The sequence below is a fragment of the Taudactylus pleione genome, unplaced genomic scaffold, assembly GCF_031769625.1.
Source record: "Taudactylus pleione unplaced genomic scaffold, aTauple2 ptg000609l, whole genome shotgun sequence".
Taxonomy (NCBI): domain Eukaryota; kingdom Metazoa; phylum Chordata; class Amphibia; order Anura; family Myobatrachidae; genus Taudactylus; species Taudactylus pleione.
Window position 1 is genome coordinate 4,141,283 of NW_028285011.1, and position 21,489 is coordinate 4,162,771.

The 21,489-nt window shown below is 39.9% G+C and overlaps 1 protein-coding gene across 3 annotated transcripts in view; it reads right to left on the reverse strand.

The window, feature by feature from the left end:
* The window catches only part of TMEM131 (transmembrane protein 131), a 299,432-nt gene that overhangs the window by 71,660 nt on the left and 206,283 nt on the right, over positions 1–21,489 (reverse strand). For all 3 annotated transcript variants that reach the window (XM_088454095.1, XM_088454094.1, XM_088454093.1), the window contains exons 5-11: positions 12,947–13,070; positions 10,864–10,980; positions 10,018–10,144; positions 8,816–8,892; positions 7,091–7,241; positions 6,954–7,010; positions 3,876–3,937 (exon numbers count right to left, since the gene is read on the reverse strand). In XM_088454095.1, the coding sequence (XP_088310221.1) occupies positions 3,876–3,937; positions 6,954–7,010; positions 7,091–7,241; positions 8,816–8,892; positions 10,018–10,144; positions 10,864–10,980; positions 12,947–13,070 (715 nt within the window). The remainder of the gene's footprint in view (positions 1–3,875; positions 3,938–6,953; positions 7,011–7,090; positions 7,242–8,815; positions 8,893–10,017; positions 10,145–10,863; positions 10,981–12,946; positions 13,071–21,489) is intronic.

Here is a 21,489-nt window from a genome sequence, read left to right on the forward strand (position 1 = left end):
TTTTAGATTTTCTTTTTTTTCTGCAAAGCCTAATCTGGCCTTTCTATTCTTGAAGTTTATGAGTGGCTTGCACCTTGTGGTGGTCCCTCTGTATTTGCTCTTGTGAAGTCTTCTCTTTATGGTAGACCTGGATAATGATATGCCTACCTCCTGGAGAGTGTTCTTCACTTGGTTGGATGTTGGTAAGGAGGTTTTCCTTACCATGCAAAGGATCCTAAAATCATTTTGTGTTGCCGTGCCCACCAGTGTGTTCTCTTTCTCTCCATATGTACCAATCTGTTGATTTGGCCACTCCTAAGTTTCCCACTGTCTCCTTGATGGATTTATTTTGTTCTTGCAGCCCTTGGATGGCCTGTTTCACTTGCATTAAGAGATCTTTTAACCGCATATGGGTCCACAGCAACAACTTCCAAATGCAAGTGCCACACTTTGAATCAACTGAAGGCCATTCGTCTGCTTAGGGGGTGGGGAAATCAATTAGCCGCATCCATTTACCACGGGTTAACTGATCCCCCAGGGCTATTCAGTTATCCGCAAAAGGCAGCTCTGAGGCTGCACTTAACCGGGACTTTTATTCGGGTCTGATTAGACCCGAAAAGAAATCCCTTTTAAAGAGAGTGTTAATGGGTGCTGCGACCCTGTTAACCCATAGGTCCATGGACTTAACACAAATTCTGTGTGTTAATGCCTGTTAACACGCTAATTTAACGGGCGTAAAAAATGGGCTTGGGTGAAAGAGGGGCTGGAATTGACAAGCCCCAAGCATTAAAGCCCAAGGATACCACGCTTTTTAACCCCTGTTAAAATAAGGGGGCTTATTGAATTCTGCCATACAGATGTGTCCACATACACCTTACTTCCGAATTGCGTTAAACAAAGCGTGAGCACCATGTGGTCATAGTGCTGAGCATATTTACATGAGACTTTTTACCTTCAAATTAGTCTTTTATACAAATCGATGAGTAGGATGCACAAGCAGCTTTTGCAAATTAATATGCTTATGCGGCATGCCTATATTCTGTGTGCGACTGAGATGTCTATATATACATATACACACACATATATACATACAAAACGTGATGTATAGCACTGCTGTAAAAATATGTAAACACATGCTATTTTGCTATTTGGCATTGCCCTTTTAAAATTTCAAGCATAAAGATGCCGTTTAATAAATAGACCTCAGTCGATTTTCAGACCGGAAGAGAGTTGTCCACTATTAACATTCTGCTTGTGAGAGGGCTGAAGGGAGCATTGGACCGAAGTTAAGAAATCTGAGGATGACCAGGTATTCATCAAGATAAATTCTATTTTAATTTAACAGTGGAATTATTATTTAATAAAGCTAGGATCTACAAACCAAAAAAAAAAAACACAGGGAAATTGTAAAAGCACCCACACACCATTTACACTGGATCAAGAACTCACAAGGTTGGGCAAGTTGCAGGAGCTAAATAGTGGAAGCGTGTACAGGACATTGCATGGTTTGCCAATGCCCAGATGAACATATTCGGATGGAGTGCAATTGAAAATCAAGTTTTTAAATGGCATTATTTTTTAATATTTAAATCTCAAAAGTTGTGGACATCTCTTGCAACAAACTATGTATTTGCTGAATTTTAAGTAATCCAGGAGGACAAGACCAGACCTCTTTGCCAGGTTTAGGTCATATTTTCAGCTCATTCTGGTCCTGGCCATGACCCAAAGAACTTACATATTTTACAGCAGTTGGTACATTATATTTTTCTGGCAATAGGAAACAGACTAGTTATAGAAAAATGAAACAACTTTCTCTGCAATAAAATTAATGTTACAATAAACTTGCTTACAACAAGCAAACCATGAAGTACACAAATTACAGTTGTAGAGGGGTTTGTGGAGTGTTGTACAGTCTATTACATAAAGTTGGTGCTTGGAAACTACCTCAAGAGTAAACTTTACTGTGCAAATTGTATATTAAAAAATTTGGAAGCCAAATAAATGCAACAATAGATGCTGGTCGGATAGTGAGTCATTTCTTACGCAGACACGTTGGGTTGCTACGCTTTCACCAACAGAAATATATAACAAACTACTCATGGGTCAGTGAGGTTAATATGCTGTCACTCTAAAGTCAATAAAGATAAATGTAATGTTACCCGGTGGATATGGCTAATAATTGCACTTCAAACAATAGCTACAACCAAGTCTGTGCAAATACAGCAGTGTGTGCAAAAAATATCAAGGTGCTGAATAATGGCAGAACTTTCAAGCCCTGTACGTTACGAGGTGGGGCCTCCTTGGATTGGACTTTTCCAGCACTTCCCACAGATGCTTGATCGCATTGAGGTCTGGGGAATTTAGAGGCCAAATCAACACCTTCAACTCTGTCATGTTCCTCATACCATTCCTGAACAATTTTTGCAGTGTGGCAGGGCGTATTATCCTGCCGAAAGAGGCAGCATAATAATTCCCATCAGGGAATTCCATGAATGGGTGTATTTGGTCTGCAACAATATTTAGGTAGGTGGTATGTGTCAAAGTAACAACCACATGAATAACAGGACCTAAGGTTTCCCAGCAGAACATTGCACAGAGCATCACACTGCCTCCGCCAGCTTGCCTTCTTCCCATAGTGCATCTTAGTGCCATCTCTTCCCCAGGTAAAAGACACACATGCACCCAACCGTCCATACAGATGTGTCCTCATACATCTATCCTCCATGCGCTACAAGTCTCGCCACACAATGTGGGAGCTCCATGTGACTTGGTAGCGCCGAGCTTCTTTTGTGCGCCTTTGCACAGTGATGCGAATAGATAGTACAATCAGCTTCTGCTGATTAAAATGATATGTTGTGTGCGACTGCGGGTATATCTGCATGCTAAACACTATGTTACAACATTACAGCCGCTGAAGCTGTGCAAATAAAATGTATTTGAAGATAAAAAGTCACACAAAAGATGCTCGGCGCTACAGAGTCACGCCATGGCATGGCGCGACTAGAAGGGCTGTTTAACGCGCAATGAGGCTAGACGTATGAGGACCCATCTGTATGATGTAAAAGAAAACGTGATTCTTCAGGTCAGGCCATCTTCATCCATTGCTCCATGATCCAGTTACGATGTTCACATGCTCATTGTAGGCAGTTTCAGTGGTGGACAAGGATCAGCATGGGCACTCTGCGGCTACGCAGCAAACTAATTCACTGCGCATTCCAACCTATCATAGCCAGCATTAACTTTTTCAGCAATTTGTGCCACAGTAGCTCTTCTGTGGGATTGTACCAGAGGGTATAGTCTTGGCACCCATAATCCTGTCGCTGGTTCACTAGTTGTCTTTCTTTGGACCACTTTTGGTAGTTACCCACTGCATACCAGGAACATTACACAAGAACTGCCATTTTGGAGATACCCTGACCCAGTCGTCTAGCCATCACAATTTGTCACTAGTCAAAGTCTCTCAAATCCTTATGCTTGCCCATTTTTCTAGCTTCCAACACATTAACTTCAAGAACTGATTGTTCACTTGCAGCCTAATATCTCCCAACCATTGTAATGAGTTAATCAATGTTATTTACTTCACCTGTCAGTGGTGATGGGTGTGTGTATTTTGCTAGTCTTTTTTCTTTTTCTTAAATACAAACTGATTTCAGCACAAGGCATTTCACTTTAGGGTGGGTAATGTTTAACTGGTGTGCAGTTTGGTTATTATCCTTGAATAACAGAAACGAATATCCAGTAAAGTTGATAAAGTAAAAAAAGTTTACATTTTATTAAACTTTAAACAAATATGTAAACTATGCTAATCTCTGGCAATAAAAAAACAAAAAGGACAGCAAGCAGCATGTAGAAAACTCAAATCATTTTGGAGAATTTGTTGTCTACTCCATGCTTACAGTTATTGGAACATCTTTCATTCCTGAATTTAGTAAGTGGAGATTTAAAACTTTGGGGATATCTGGAAGACAAAATAGAAACAATATTAAACAATAACTGCATCGTTTTACAAGACCGAGGTGCAGTAGAAACAATGGTGTGATATTCAAAAGCACAGAAGTGATATCTGGAGAAAATAAACCCATAATAGTGTAATGAATAATAATGACAAAAATACACTACATGATCAAAGTATGCAGACACCCCTTTTAAATAGTGTTTGGCCATTTGAGGCACACATATTGCTAAAAGTACATAAAATTAGGCACACACTCATGCAGTCTCCACAGAATGGGTCATACTAGAGAGCTGAGTGACTCAGTGTGGCACTGAGATAGGATGCCACCTTTCCAAATATCTGCGGTGCTAGAGCTGCCCCAGGCAGCTGTGATGTTCTTGCAAAGTGGAAATAGCCAAGAGCAACAGCAGCAGCTTAGCAGTGAAACTATAGGTCACACAAACTTTCAGAATGGGTCAGCTGAGTGATGAAGCAGGTACAAATAGTCTGCATGTGTTGTAACACTCACAGACAGATTTACAACCTCCATATGGAAGCAACACTAGACCAACAGGGGCTTCATGCACTGGGTTTCTAAGCAGGCACAAATAAAAATTAGATCACCATGAGCAGTACCAAACAGAGCACACCATCATCAGGACTATGGAGCAGTGGGAGGTCATTTTCTGGAGGGAGAAATCATGTTCCACCAACTATTTACTTTTGGCAGATGCCAGCAGAACACTTCCTACCCATATGGTTACTGCCAACTCTAAAGTATGGTTGAGGAGGAATAATGGTCTGGGGTTGTTCTTTAGGCTTGGGCCCCTTAGTTCCAGTGGGGTGAAAAATTAATGCTACAATAATACAATGACAGAGAAATGTATGTTGGCAACTTTAAGAAAACAGTTTGGGAAAGGACCATTCCCGCCTCTGCATGATAACGCCCCCATGCACAAAACAAGGCTCTTCAAAAATATGGATGCAGATGCACAGAAACCAGACCTCATCCCTATCAAACACCTTTGGAATAAACTGGAATGCCAACTGCGCCCCAGGCCTCACCACCCAGCATCACTAATGCACTTGGAGCTAAATTAATGCGAATCTCTGCATCCATGCTTCCAAAATCTAGTGGAAAGACTTTCCAGAAAAGTTGACAATTATCAAGGAGAGGAGAGACAACAACTACATGTTAATGCCCATAGTTTTGGAATGAGACATTCAACAAACACACACGGGTGTGATGTTCAGATGTCCACATACTTTTGACTAACTTAGCAGCAACATAAAGTAATAAATAAGGCTTTAAGCAGACACTCCCTGGCTGACTGCTGTCTTATTCAAGGGAGAACACCCATAAGTCAAGTCAAACTTTCAGAAGATCATATTATCTAGAGTCTTCAACTCCACCCATCCACAACATAAATCTACAAGGGAATGTATAGAAAGGTCATATTATCCTGCACTCGTTGCCCGTGTGTTCTGAATAGCATCATGAAAATGGTGATTGTAAACTGCATTTGTTGAGACATTTACATCTGCTTATAGCTAGCACAGTAACCATGCTGCCACTTTAAAGCATGACATGTAAGAATTTTTCAAACATGTTAAATAACTATGAATAAAAGCCTTTAAAAAATACAGAAAAGTTACAGATTTATATTATTATATACTAGCAAGGACTTTAAGTGCTAAATTAGCTTTAAAACCAAAGCAACCAATCAGCAAATAGAACTTATTTCTTACCTATCAGATAATGGAAAAAAACGGTCTGATTGGTTGCTGTAGTTAGCCTTACAAAATGAGCCTAAATGCAAAGTAAAAAACCCTGAGAGGTGATAAACACCACTGTACTCCTGGAGCTGTTGGAGTCAATAGATTTCCTTTAGCATTGATGATACCAGCAGCAGATGTCAGAAGTAAGGTTTATACTTCAACAATTAAGAAAACTCACAACAAAAAAATGGTACCCTGCACTTGGTAAATGCCTATGGCTATCAGGGTAGATAGAATACACTGAGGCTCAAAATATATACAACAACATTTTTTACTTAGCACATAATATGTGCTAAGTAAAAAAATGTTGTCGTATATATTTTGATGTGAACATCATATAAAAGATTTGAGTATAATACAGTAACGATCATAGAATGGGGGCAGCACAGACGGTGTAATGGTTAGCGTTACTGCCTCACAGCACTGAGGTCATGGGTTCGATTCCCACTATGGCCCTAACTGTGTGGAGTTTGTATCTTCTCCCTGTGATTGCGTGGGTTTCCTCCAGGTGCTCCAAAAATATACTGGTAGATTAATTGGCTCCCCACAAAATTGACCATAGTGTGTATGTGTGTGAGCATGTGGTAGGGAATATAGAGTGTAAGCTCCACTGGGGCAGGGACAGATATGAATGGTAAGATATTCTCTGTAAAGCGCTGTGGAATATCTGTGCGCTATATAAATAACTGGTAATAATAATAATAGAATGTTTCAAGATCACAGATCTGCAGGCACAATGTAGCTGAAAAAAAAGTTACTGAATGGTTGTTGAATAGATAAAAATGTCTCTTTGCAACCATAAAAATCAGTTCTTGCAATCAACAAGTGTTCCCTTTCATACTTTTATTTTCATCAAGAATAAAAACATGTATTTAAGAAATAAAAGTCAATGTTCATCAATTTCCTCTGTATACTGAGTTAACTGTATGAGCTGGCATCCCAGCACAGATTTGAAATAGTCTGTAATGCCTTTATAGGAGATGGTTGTGTATACCCAGCAAAACAACAAAATCAGCCCCAATAGAGTGTCTCCTCATATTGACCCGCTGCAAGTGAACCAGCTGTATCTGGCAGGAACAGGCAGGATCACTCGGGGAAATTTGGACAATGTGCAGCGTGCTGGTTTGGCTTCCCAAAGCGGATCGTGACATCAACGCATTTCCTCTCTAGTATAACAGACTTTCAGAGATAGATAGATATATATATATATATATATATATATATATATAAATATATATAAATATATAAATTGTTTCTTTACCTTGTGATCGTAATGTCCCAAAATCTAGCATCTCTATGGATGAGTAAATGCCAGGAGCTGAAAAGGGAAACATTAAATGGTTAATTCTCACTTTAAAGACATGCTGACAATTTATAAGGAATTTAAAGGAAACAAACCTGTGGTGACTTCCACCTCCACGGGAAGGATAATGAACTCCGCGCTATCTGAAGCATTGGTTTTAATTCTAATAAAAGCGGTATGATTGTCTGCCTCTCGTGAGGAGAAGCTTGCACGCATTACTCCTTTTGTTTCATAGGGTGGAATTTCCTAAAACAATAATATTAAAAATGAAATACTACAACAATTATCAGAAAACCCATAATTAGGTAACTGTGGCTTTCCAGCTGTCCTTAAATCTCAAACCCCAATAGGTCTCACCAGCCATGACTTCACTATGTGAACAATATCACTAAGAACCTTCAAACCTAAATGGAATTCAAAAGAAATTCATTAATAAGGTGAACAAGGTAGACACTATCCATGTAATCTTCCCTGTGGAGTTAAACTGGTAATATTTTCTTTCATATGAAGTGATTTTCATATATAGACAAAGGCAGTGGTCGATCCAGGAGGGGGGAGCAGGGCGATCGCCCCCCGTACAAAAAATACACTTTCCCCAGATTAGACCCACCCCTCACTATAATCAGGCAGCTGCGATCTACCTTCCTCATCTACCTGGTGCCGAGCTCTCAGCCGTCTCCACCTCCTCACTCATCTAGTCATTCAGTTACATCCTTCTTTATATAAAATACACATCTCAGTAATGTCATACTAGGTACTTACACACAAAATCTCACACATTGCAGTCAGACACCAAACACATAGATCTATTTGCTCGTGCACAGGAAGCCTGGTAATTCTAACTATATGAAGCTAGGTGTAATGGTCAGTATAAAACCATTGTGGCTAAGCAGATCTATGTAGTGTGTGGCCACACATCCACCCTATACTGACCATTACGCCTAGCTTCATATAGTTAGAAATACCAGGCTTCTTATGCAGGCGCAAATAGATCCATATGTTAGGTGTTTGTCTCCAATGTGTGAGGTTGTGGGTTCAAGCACCGGCTATGACATTACTGAAAAAGGAGGATGTAAATGAACGACAAGATAATCACACTATTACTGATGCAGTAGCTCACAAGCTAAGTGCAGGAATATGGTATAGGATGCTTGGTGTTCAAATCCCTCATGCAAAATCTGACTACACCACTTGTTAAACAGGTGAGCATGCCAACTGAGCATTTCCATAGGGGGAAAAGTGTAGTTACGCCCATCACTGCAATCGACATTCATATTGAAAGGGGGTTTTATATCAAACTAATAAAAGTTGTTGTTTGCGATCACTACTTTATGAATGTACTGAAATGCTTCACCCAGCAGAAGCAGCTATTTTCTAGGATTAACCAATGTTCATCAGTTCACCTGCAGTCCCTAACTTTACTGTGGCTAATGCTTCAGTCTCAGCTGTGCGCAGTTAAGTGGTGAATTAAAAACATGCACTTTTCATCGCATATTCGACTGCTTGTTAATATGTGTAGGTGACATCGAGCTCCCCCCTTTGTGGTATTCATTTTGTTCCATTTGCTTCAAATCACGTGACAAGAGTGTTCGAATAATCTGACTGCAGGCTGAGCATGTCCACTGTCTGGTGATTGGAACGTGGAAGCGTAGGGCCCAATGGAGTTGGGACTGAAAATGGATTAATTCTTAAACCACCCTCGTAAAAGAAAAGCCTAGATCAGCTTCTGAACTGAAAGGTGCCATAGTAATAAATATAAAATTACGAGTTCGTTGGTGCAGGGATTATATCTGGTATACTGGATAAAGGGTAATGCTTACCCATAATTTTTTGGTGCCTCCTTGCTGGCCCGTTGGAAGCTCCAAGTGTAGATCTCCCCCACTGGAATACATTTCTACTACCTGGAAAAAAAAATTATTTACAAAGAGTTAGAACAGTTCTGCCGGTCTTCAGACAGCTGTAATGTAATAATTCTGAAATGATTACAAAATAACAAAATAGGAAAAGTGTAGAAACTTTACCACAAATCAAAAAATCTTCTGGTAAACCCAAAAGTGTATAATTGCATACACTGGTGACCACTTATCAGATATACTCTAAATGTGTGCGGGTGGGTAGTGTCGTCTTAAGATCAGTAAACAGTCATGCCGTAAGTTTTTCATACATATTGTTGATTGTCCAACGGTCCAGCATCCAGATCTTTCTGGCTCGACCACACAAAAACATCTGTGCACATGGCCAAATCTTACATATCCGACAATTCAGTGTGCAATATAGGGAGTACTGGAAATACGGTCACTGCATGAATTTACTAACCACCCATCAACCATAATGGTTAACATATGAATGATCCCATGAAGATAGTGTTCAGCATGTGCCACAATTTAATCCCAATTAGACAGGGGTAGGGACTAAGGACCTAGCCTGCTGACAAAAGTGCAGTGTGTATAAACACTTCGCACAATATATGAGCAGCCGCATCACATAATTTGTGCTTTACATATATGCTAACATTTATGTTCATTGTAATGGAAAAATTGCATGTGTAAGTGGAAATGCGTAGGTGAGCAAGTGGCATGGGGAGGAAGGTGGGTTGTGCCAAAGTGAACTACATCTTCACATAGTGGATGTTACCAAGATAATTACACATTGGGCTGTGCATGAATAATTCTATATAGTTTCTCCAGTTCTGTATTATAATTCGAACTAGCAATGAAATATTAGCTTTAAATTATGATGTATGTAATTATGCTAGGCTAAAATCAACACCAATAAAAAACATGAACCGGGAAAAATGGTAATCGCCAAATTAGCATGTTACAATTATATAGCCCTTATATATCCAGTTATAAGAGATGTGTTTAATTGCACATCATAAAAATGAGTAAAGGATTTATGTGCACTGACTCTTTGTAAGACTACAGCAGACACGCCACAATTCTACACACCAGAAACGAACATAAGGTGATTATAAAATGAATTATAAAAATAATTTATAAGTCTGTCACTATTTCGCAGGCACCTACCTGTAAAGGTTCGCTGTGGGGGTTGTGGATATTAATTAAAGGTGAAAAACTGCTATTTACAGGAACTCGTGCCCCAATAAATGGGCGCAATCGATAAGGGTTGGGAATTCCAACTCCAAAAACCTGCAATACATATTATATTTTATTGATTTTTATACTGATTTATATAACAAATACATTTGTATGTTCCCTAGGACACACTCGGTGACACACTGGGGCTGACTGTACATGAACTCGCAGTGCACATGCTCTGGGAGTGGGCGCATGCAAATGATGACTAGCAGCTAACCTGCTGGCACACGTAGAGGTAAACGCATCGCAAGATTCAGACAACTTTGCATACAGCCAAATATGCTCATTATTCCTTGCACGCGTCATTTCATCTAAGGGCCCGATTCAGAGATTGACGCAATGACTATGTTTACGCAGTTGAGCGATTAGTAAACTGTTCATGCATCAAGTTTAATTTTTGTCGCTTGCATTGAGGTTTTATTAGCCAAGCGATTGTCGGACACTGTAGGTGGCAATATGCGGGGGTTGACCGTTTTTGGGGCGGATCTCTATGCAGTAAAAATGGCTCCAGCATCTTCGTGTTCACTCAGGCTGATTATCGACTGATCTGTGACCAAAGCTGAGCCTTTGTACGCACTTGCTTGGATTTGCTAAGCTGCATGTGGGCAGCTCAACAAATTTGCATATCTTCGCACACCTGCTGCGTACAAATTCGCAGCTGCAGTGGCATTAGTGGGCATCTCTGAACCAGGCCCTTAGTACGCCCACTTTACATCCAAATCTGTATCAGACCCATTACCTTTAAATATACGTAAAATGTGGTAACTTGCCTGATAGGTAAATACCCCATGATTTGAGGTGTTAATAAATAAAGTATTCTCTACATTTCCCACTACTCTTGCAAGAAACACCACATCAAACGATGTGTTCCCACCTGGGAGAATTTTCTGGAAAGGAAACAAGGGACAAATTAATGAACATGGTCTTAAAGTAAATCAACTTCCAAAATAAGCGTTGTACAATATTCAGCGTTTTTATTCAACTGTCATACTAGTAGTGGATTGGATGGAAAGCTTATTAACATTTGCTGTTCATAACGGGAACAAAACTCCAGCCATCCCACCATCATGATTGAGCATATATCTTGTTACTACAGATCAGGTGCAAAATTCCTGTACTTTCTGTGTAACAATACTAATTCTCTTTGGTACTTTGACCTTGTTAATCATCAGCTGGTATGTTGTAAAATAATTACAAAGCAGAGTGTGTGTGTGTGTGTGTACAACTGACACGTATGAACAGAAACTGTCCTTCGCACAATGAAGAGGTTAAAATATTTTTGAAAGAGTCAATCTTACCGTTATACACCCTATGAGAGGCTTTACTTTACAGCACTTGTCTAAAAGGTCAGCCACTTAATGATGAGCCACAATCAGTTGAGTTGTGACTGTACCAAATACTAATACAGAGCAATAAAAATGCTGATAACAGCTTGGTAATGAACTTCACAGGAAAAAAACCATGCAAACACACAATTAGCAGCAGGTCTATGGTCAATGTGCGTGCTTATCCAATGGAATACAGCCAAAGCACACTGGTAATTTCCATTTAATAAATATGATCCTAACAGATACTAGCTACACATGCCAATCCTGCAAAAAAACAATTGTAGGAAAAGAACATGCTCCAAATGTTCATTAAAATGGATGTATTTCCTACAAATTGGAATGTTGGTGTTTGTAGCTACTAAAAAATAGAGGTTAGACAGTTAGAAGCTGATTGGGCAACTTCTCCACTTTCTCTCTCTCCTAGGCTTGATACATTGCCTCTTATACCTCATAGGGGGATGCAGTTAATGTCCCAACGATCGGGATGCAGACTGCCGAAACCGGAATCCCGATATCCGACATCGGAATCACGACATGCCTGGGGATGCAGATATCTGAATCCTAGTAGCCGGTATCCCGATTGTAAGGAGACCGGGGCAAGGTAAGTATTAGGTGCGGGGGAGGGGGTGGTTAGGTTTAGGCACCCATGGGGTACTTAGGGTTAAGGCTGCGGAAGGTTAGGCTCCAGATGGGGGTGTTAGGTTCAGACACCGGGAGGGTTAGGCACTAAGGCGGGAGGGTTAGGCACTTACCAGGAGGGTTACTATTAGGGTATAAAAAAATGAGGTTTAGGGGGTAACCCGTTCCCCTGTCGGGATTTTAACCATCGGGATGCTGCGGTCACTGTACTGACAGCTGGCATCTCCTCCGTCTGTATTTCATACAGATTCCCTCGTAGGTATGAAATATAACTACTATATTGTACAGTTTTAAATTAGCTAGGCCTCCAATTCCTGACTGGAAAACCACATTCAATACAGTTTTCTGAGTGTCATCACTCATTATCTACATATACAAATGTAGTGGAAACATACTTGCTTATTAACATATGCAATAGCACCTCATACTTATAGACTTGAACCCAAACCACACAATGGGCCATCTACAGTATGGTTCCCAAGTTCCTCACATTCATCAACAGGCATACTAGGGTCATGTTTTTATTTATCATGAATGTGACACTTTCCAGGTTTGGCGCAAATCACTTAATCTTAATGAATGCTTAGCGCACAATCAAGTACAGGAGTGTAAGCTGCCCCAGAGGCCACACTTCCGTAGATGGAATCTGCTGGCTGATAACGCAGCATGTTGCTGGATCCAAGTTCAAGTGGAATTGGGCAGATTGGTTTACTAACAATGGCCATCAGGAAGAAGTGTTAACTCAGCTGGCGGTAAGTTTAGAAATGTTCCTCATCCCTTCATGTTACATGGGAGGGCATCAAGCAATTCAAACAAAATTTGGAAGAGAGATAAACAAAATCCTCGACTTGCTACAAAAGCATATGTGGTAAAAAGAAATACTTACCCTATTTTGAAAAAAAGATGCATGAAAATGTGAAGTTGTTGCCGATATCGATACTAAAGTAATAGTTTCTTCTGAACTAGGATTGTGCAAGTAAACCTTTTCCATTTTTGGCATTCCCACAGGCCTGCAATATTATGAAAAGCAAAAATTATGTTAATAAACTAGGAATACAGAGACTTAACACAAGGTCTAAACCAGAAGGTTAATAACATTTTATTGAAGCTAAGAGAATACTTTCTTGGGTGCTTTCATGTCAGAAAGGCATTATGGCAACATTATCATAATAAGCAAAGGAAAAACTATTTTAAGACGTATATCCGCATTTATGTTTGTGGGAGTAGCCACATGTACTTTTTGAAAAACAAAATGATCTCCTAGTTTACCAAGAGGAATTGAATTTTATTGGCACAATATCATGGAAGTTTGCGATTGACCTCCCATTAAACGTCAAAAATGCATCATTAACACCACAAAGCACAGTAATGCATGATGAAACATAGGACAAAGTTACTCTACTAGTAAATTTAAAACTATTGGTACTTTGCGTGTGGAAAGTCCCTCCCACAGTGACTGCGAGCTAAATGTGTGACAGACAGTGACAGCTCCAGAAGTGGAGTAGCAGCACAGTGCAAAATTCAAATAGGGGAGCCACACCAACTGCCACCATCAACCATTGCTGCCATACATTGATGGCCGGGACTCTCTGGCAGTTGGTGTGGCTCCCCTATTTGAATTTAGGACCGTCACTTAGCACACAGTCAGATTTTCAGAACTCCCTGTGTCTCTATTGCTACCACAGTATAATTAAAGAAAAAGGAAAAAGATTATTTTTTGTTTTTTTTAGTTCTGGCCTAAGTAAAGGCGACAGATCGCCGCAGAGATGCCAGGTCAGCGGATCAGTGAATATCAACATGTTGGATTTGACAGATTTGCCGATCACGATCAAAAAATTATCGTGATTGGCAGATCTGTGAAATTTAACAGATAGAACTTCACCGATGCTGCTACGGATTGCGAAAAATAGATATCCGCCAGTCTGCATTTCCGACCGACGGATCGGCATTTCCGATACGATTGCAGGGATCAGTCTTTGATGGGGGCCTTAAGCCAGGCTGATCTGGTTATTATGTGATTAGATCGATTCCCCACATGTGACCTGTGTTCATTTGAACTGCAGGAATAAAGGAGGGCCTGGGCTGCACATCCTAATCTTAAACATAATAGGTGCTACCATGCCAAGACCTGTAGTTCTACAAACAGAAAAGAAGGGGGGGAGGGGGGGGGGAGAACCGTTGCACACAATAAGCACTAAAGAATTCTAATAATAATGATCAGAATTCTTGGTGCTTATAGTGTGCACCTGCCTCTCCCCCATTCACTTGAACTGTAATCTGCAGTCAACATGCTAGTAGCACACACAGACACTCTCAATTGCATACATATGAAAGTGTGATTCTTGTACTTTCGTATGTATGCAATTATGAGAGACGTTTATTTCATAAGGAGTTTGAGAAATACATACATAAGCACCATGATATCCACTAACATCAAGGTCTAAATAATATTGAGATATATATCTCAGAATACAATAACTGACACTTTTTAGGTGGGAGATTAACAATTTTAATTTTTCACTTTCACTTATACTCACGTTTTTTAATATTTTGCTGTCGACAATTTTAAGTAAATTTAATAAAAGTTATGTTGTATAATTTCTTGTAGATAGGAAGTACCCCCCACTTGATGACAATTAGGTTATGAAATTGGTAAAGAAACAAGTCCGTGAGTGCCCGATTATGGAATACTTTTTCTGTGTTTGCTTTAGATTCCACTTCTCAAGTTGCATGGTGGAGATTCCCAAAAGCAAAAGTACAAATGGATAATCCTCAGCAAAATAGCCAACATGCAGTATAGGGCTCTACTTAATAACAATACTTAGGTATTACCGGCAGCATCTCAATTTCATCTCTTCCTGTATGTCTCAACTCTTTCTTAAACTTAGCTCACTGTCTACTCCCTTCCAGGGTCTTTCCTCCTTCCCATATCTCTTTTTTGTTGATGCTAATACTATCCTGTCTCTACTAACCCAATTCCACTATCATCCTTGACTCCTCCCTCTCATTCACCGCCACTTTCATGTTATCTCCCAATCTGGCTTTTTTTTTTTTACATTGCAACATAAATCTGATCAGAGCCTTTGTTACCCCAGAAGCAACACTCTCTTACTCATCTCCTTCACACCAATCTGGACTACTACAACCTATTACTCTATGGTCTTCTTCTATTCCACATCTCAACTCTCAATCCATCCTCAAAGCGGCTGCTCTTATGTTCCCCCACCTTGTTACTCTGACTCAACCTCTCCTCTTTTACAATTCCTTCACTGGCTCCACTTCACCTACCAAATCCAGTTTAAGATCCTCGCCCTTTCAAGCACTCAATCACTCCTCCCCCTCCTACATCTTAGATTTCATTCCAATCTACACTTTCTCTCATCATCTCTTCACTTCACTTCCTCTGTCACTTACCGCCTCCTTCCGCTTTACTTCCATTCCTCCGGACAACACTCATCCTGCCCTATAAAACTCTACCAGCTAGCAGGGCTTCAAATGTGTCCTGAAAATGCACCTGTTCTTCAAAGTCCAACCTCACTATTATATCATCGTTGTACAGAAAACTCAATTATTTTATTCCCATTTACTGTTTATTTGGATTTATTCTATTATTTTTGTGTTTTATTGTAATTCCCCTGTACACATCTACAGATAAAGTGAATGTGCACCATAATAAAAGATTTAAAAAAAAAAACAACTCAAAAGCAATTATTTCGCACAGGCAACTGCTATAGCAAATTAAATGGAAGCACTTTGCACCTGGCGTAAATGGTAATTGTTTCAGTGGTATGCAATTCTACATGGTCTGGTTTGATTTTATGTATTTTTTTACATAAGCAACTTACTTTAGGCCATTTTAGATTGTTAATGCCCTGGGAAACCAAGCCGGCACAGAAAATTATAATTTATAGAATCATCTGTATACACATTCACAAGACGAATTTACAGCTCAGATACAATTGGTTAAACATCTGTATGTACAAAATTGTGAGTTTCAACAGGGGTTTCCTTTTACACCTAGCCTCAATACACAATGGGGCAGGAGACACCTGGCATGCGTGAGCTGGCAGGTCCTGTGCGACTCTGCTTGATCTGATTATTTGTTGCATCTTTTTTTGTCCGAAAATGCAATGTGATGTGCCTAAGACACGAGGACACGGCAATTTGATATGTGACACTTGCATATCTGTGTGCGACCGAGTCTGTAAATGAAGCACAAACAGAACTTACAGTTGAGAAGAGCCGCAACCACTGCATTGTGGCACATCGAAACCAGATTCAGTCACACACAGCAACTCAAGTGTCGCATATCAAATTAATCAGTGCAGTCGTCTGGTGCGTCCTAGTTGTATCACATTGCGACAAACGCATTTTTGGCCAAAAATGCAAAAAGACACTTGAAACAAGCAAACCTGGAGCACAGAGAAGGGCAATTTTCCGCAAGTTGTGCAACAGTGTATGAGGACACATCTGTAGCTTAAGTTAAAAATTAGATTTTATGAACTTTAAAGGATAATCCAATAAAGATTCTTAAGGCCTCATTTCTGATCAGTAGTGAAATGTGTCACGGATGCAATGTTGTCATTTGAGTTGTCTTTTTCTCTATGGTACCTTAATATGCTGTACACTACTACTCTACAGTTAGTACCAAGGATGGACATATATGATGTAGAACTGAGGAAGCAGTTAGTCACATCTAGAAGTCAGCAGTAATGCTGGGTTACACACTAAACAATGTGTACCCAAGCACGATATTCCTAGCGACGGGACATCGGCAAGTGCATACACACATGCCGGCATCGACAGAATGACTGTTGGAGGACCGACGTAGCCATTGATCTTAATAGAACAGGACTCCCAAAAATACATTTTAGTTCTATTGGCTGCCCGAGACCAACCATGTGTTGTCAGCACAAGCTGTTAAGTTACCTGTAATGGTCATAACATGCTGCAATTCTGCCTTTACCCTCTGTTGTCCTGTGCCACCAAATACTGCTCTGTGTATCTTAACAATAGATCAAGTACACCGTGCTAAAGACAATCTAGTAGCAAACTTTTTTATTCTTTAATTTCTCACTTCAGTGCCCATCTCTATAGAACTTTTCAGTAAAAGAAAGTTTATGTTTACCCTACTTCATAGCGGTTTAAGATTTATCATTTAAGCATTAAAAACAAAAAACTTTTAAAATGAAAAGCAAAAAACTTCACCGTAACAGTAAGGTGAATGATAAATGGTAATGTACGGTCAACTTCATAGTTTGTGGGCAGTTGTCAAAACAAATGTTTCAGAGCAAGGTTTCCTTTACCATACAAACACCTGTAGAGCGTGTCACTGTCGCCGTCACCTCTCCTCCCAAAGGAGGATACTGTAAGGCAGTGTAAAAAACAATAGCTACTAGGTAGAATGAAAAGAAATTGTAAATAATAAAGGAAGTATTGTATTGCTCTTCAGTGCTCCACGTTTGTATGTGAAAGTACGCAGTGCAGACATAACTAAAGCCACAAAATCAACTGAAAACCGGTCAACCAGAACCACCCCGAGGCATGGGGGTTGTAAGAGTGCAAACCAAACAAAAAAGATTGTTTTGGATTAAAGCTTTAAATATATGCCTTAGTAACACTATATAGCAGATTAACTTTTGTTAAAAACACAAAAAAAAACTAATTTATTTTAACAAAACACTTGCAAGCAGGTTAATCTTCAAATTATTACATCTGTACACAACTGAAAGGCCACTAAAAGGACTCTACAAGCAGGGATGATTTCGAGCAGACTCATACAGGAGAAACCACCAAAACAAATCCACATATTGTAAATTGGCAGGACACAATTTGAAATTAAAGCTTAATAAGTACTATCTTGTGATATTTCTTAAAGGCTTCTTTCACAAATGAGCCCCTGGGTGAGTATGCATGTAATACGATTCCAGACTATTTTTACCTTGACACACCTTACAGTACTAAGCAACAAAACCATTCCTTGAGTGACGACTTAAATCTATTTATAAGAGCTGCACACAAGAGGATAGACTTCTTAAATACATACGTTCATTAATAAAAATAAAAAAAGCATTTGGTGAAAGTGTGTAAAACAGGGCATCCCCTATATAGGCAGCAAATCAGAAAAGTGCTTTACCACCAAAACAAATGACAATAATTAAAAATAATATTCTTTGCACCTACAGGCTTAACTATTAAATATTCTTGTCAATGTTAATATGTTAATCATATTTAGGGATTCCATTTTCTGGATCCCCGATGGATTTAAAAAATTCCTGGAATTATAATCGTTAAATCCCGGTTATTATGGGATTCACAATCACAACACACTGGATTGCGTTCCAGTCGAGTTGTCCAGACCCAGTTGCCTGTATAAGAGATGGCGTCACCCATGATGCAGCTGCTCTGTCATTAATAGGTTGAAAGTATGCTGTGTGGAGACGTCATCACTGCATGGCGCTCTGCCAGCCAAGCGGTGAATGAAAGCAGTCACATCACAGGATTCCAGTTCCTCTACTGCAGCTGGGACTGGGAGAAGACTGGAAAACGCATCTGCCAATAGCAGAAGTCCCTTGCGAGCACCACTATTTAAATAAGGTAAGTAAAAGGGGGTGGGGATAAGGTTAGCAGGAAGGGAAGGATATCAAGTCACCGGTGGCAGAGAGGGGGAAAGGAGATGGAAGGTAGAGAGGACGGTAGTGAGGAGATGGAAGGCAGAGAGGTCGAGGGGGGAGAAGAAAAAAATATATTTAAAAATAAAATGCTTTTGCTACCCATTTTTCCCTTAATCCCAATTTAATCAGGCAATCAAGAGATTAGAGCCCATTAATCTTGAAATCCCAGCATTACAAAACATTTCCGGGATTGGATTCCCTAACTATATTTCTATATTAACTGAAAATATTCTAACTGAATAAATTTCAAATTATTGAATGGATGTTTAAAAAAAAAAAAAAAAAAAAAAAAAAAAAGAGACAAACTAATCAATTGGGAAACATTTAAATATTAAAAATGTGACAAAATGGGGTGGTGCACATGGTCGATAGAAGTATGAAGGAGTGTAACAGAGGGCAGCAAATGACTAGTTGTGAAATGGACCAAATGAGAGCAACTGTGTATTGTGAACTCAAGTTAAACTTACTAGTTTTCAATCTATCTAGAATATTACACAATTTATGCATTTCCCGCTAAAAAAGGGAAAGAAGAGTTAGAAGTTTGCAGTGTGCAATGTGATATTTGAAGGGTTTAATTCTCCATTTATGTAGCATCAATAGGTTTCCCATTTTGTAATTTAAAACCACACAATAAAGGAATACTCCGTATATATAGCAAACTATAAGGCTAATACTAGTGTATGTGATCTCATTAATATATAAACAAAAACAAAAAAAAAATCGAACTATTAGTAGAAAGTAAAACAAATAATATTCTGGATCGTTTCTCATTAAAAAAAAGCATTTTTAAGCAAAATGTGCACAAAATACATAGGCTTAATCAGTAAGATTACAAAAGGCTAAACTAAATACTTATGGCAATGGTTCTCAAAACTTTTTCAAATCATGACACCCTAGATATCAGCATTTTTCCCACGGCACGCCGGGGCCCAAAGATTCTTATTGAGAAATTCAGCAAAAATTAAATGAAGTAAATTGTGCTTATATGTCATCCTTAGGTTCAGTTTTGTGGTGATTGACCGGGCTGTCCTTTTTGTGCACATATTTTTTGATTGACAGTCATTAGCACTGGTTTTGCCTATCACACTGACTAAAAATAATTTTATTTGGTACTGGACCACCAATCCAAAAGCACCCCCTGCATGTGCCGAACCACTTATTTATGGGCTTCCCAAAACCTTTTACATACAACATTATTTTCCATATTCAGTGTATTTTCAAGTGGATCTTATTCTCAACTTAACTGGGCAAATATCTATCTTCTATATCCATTTACATTCTGTTCTATAGTCCTTAATCTAGAGTTCTGATAAGACTATTCCAATATTCTGTAACCACACCTGCAGAGATATTTTAGATGTCAATGAAAAGCAACAATAATGGCAGGTTATCTTCTGAAGGCAGCATACTAAAACAATATTTGGGGCAGTTGGTATAAACTATTCTGAGTCTTTTTTTTTTTTTTTTTTTACGTCACCTACTGAATTATTTACGGTAACAGATAGATTTCAAAGTCTGGTTAAATAAAAGTGAAATTTATCAGCATCTATGGCGATGTCTTTATGAGCCCAACATTTTAGAGAATTATAGTTTACTGCTTTCTTAAAATTATATCATGGTCACCATACGTAAACCATACATTGCAGTTGAAGAAATTAGACAGAAAAGTTTTAGGTTCTTTTACCACTGAACTGGCGTGGCCGCATGTAATGCGACCGGAGCCAGAAGTGCTTTATCTGGTGAGGTTGCATTACTTGTGGTCACACCAGCCTGCTCAGTCCCCCTGCTTGAGCAGGAGATCCGTTATGCACAAGTGCACAACGGACCTCCTTCCTCAGACCTTCCAGAAGTGATGCAGTGGTCTGTGACCGCCAACATGACTTCCAGAATCACACTCCAGAATGCAAAGCGAACGGCACCCTGGGTCGCATGCGCCGATCGTAAAAGTGCGATGAGTCTGCTGATCTCTGTGTGCGCGGAGATCAGCTGCAGCAGAGGAGGACTGATGATCGGTCCCCCCCCTCCACAAATTTAAGGGGACGGGACTTATTCACGGGAGGGGGGGGGGCAATGGGGAGGTCATCTTTTGGCCCGGGGGGGGGGGTGGGGGGGTGATGAGTTATGCAGTGCATTAAAAAAAAATTCTGGGGGAGATGTTATCTAAAAAACAAATGAACACACACACACACACACATATATATATATATATATATATATATATATATAATGTGCATATAACACATGGGCAGGGAGACTAATTTGGGCTCCCAATATCTGTGGGGGTGAAGGCTCTGCCACAGGTACATAGTATGACTAGGAGGGTGGTGGTTGTTGTTACAGAGGATTGGTTGACACTAGGGGGCCCTATTAATGATGTGGGGTGAGACATTAAATCATACTTGCCGACAATCAGCTCCAGCCTTCCGGGAGGGAGCTGATTGTCTGCTAACAGCGGGGGACGGGGCCACTGACATCACATTGGGGGCGGCCACAGACGGCACAATGGGGGCGGAACCGCGCGATTGCGTCATCGTGACCACGTCCCCTCTTCACAATGCCGTTATTTTTGGCATTGTGAAGCAGGGGGCATGGCCACAATGACACGATTCAAAGCGAATTGCGTCACCGCCCCCCCCCCGCTGAAGGGATTTCTAGTTTTTTCTGGGGGCAGGTCGGGAGGGTTGCAGGCTTCTGGGAGGCTTGCCTGCCTTTCCAGGGGGCCGAAAGCGGCACCAGAAAATTGGGAGGCTTCCGG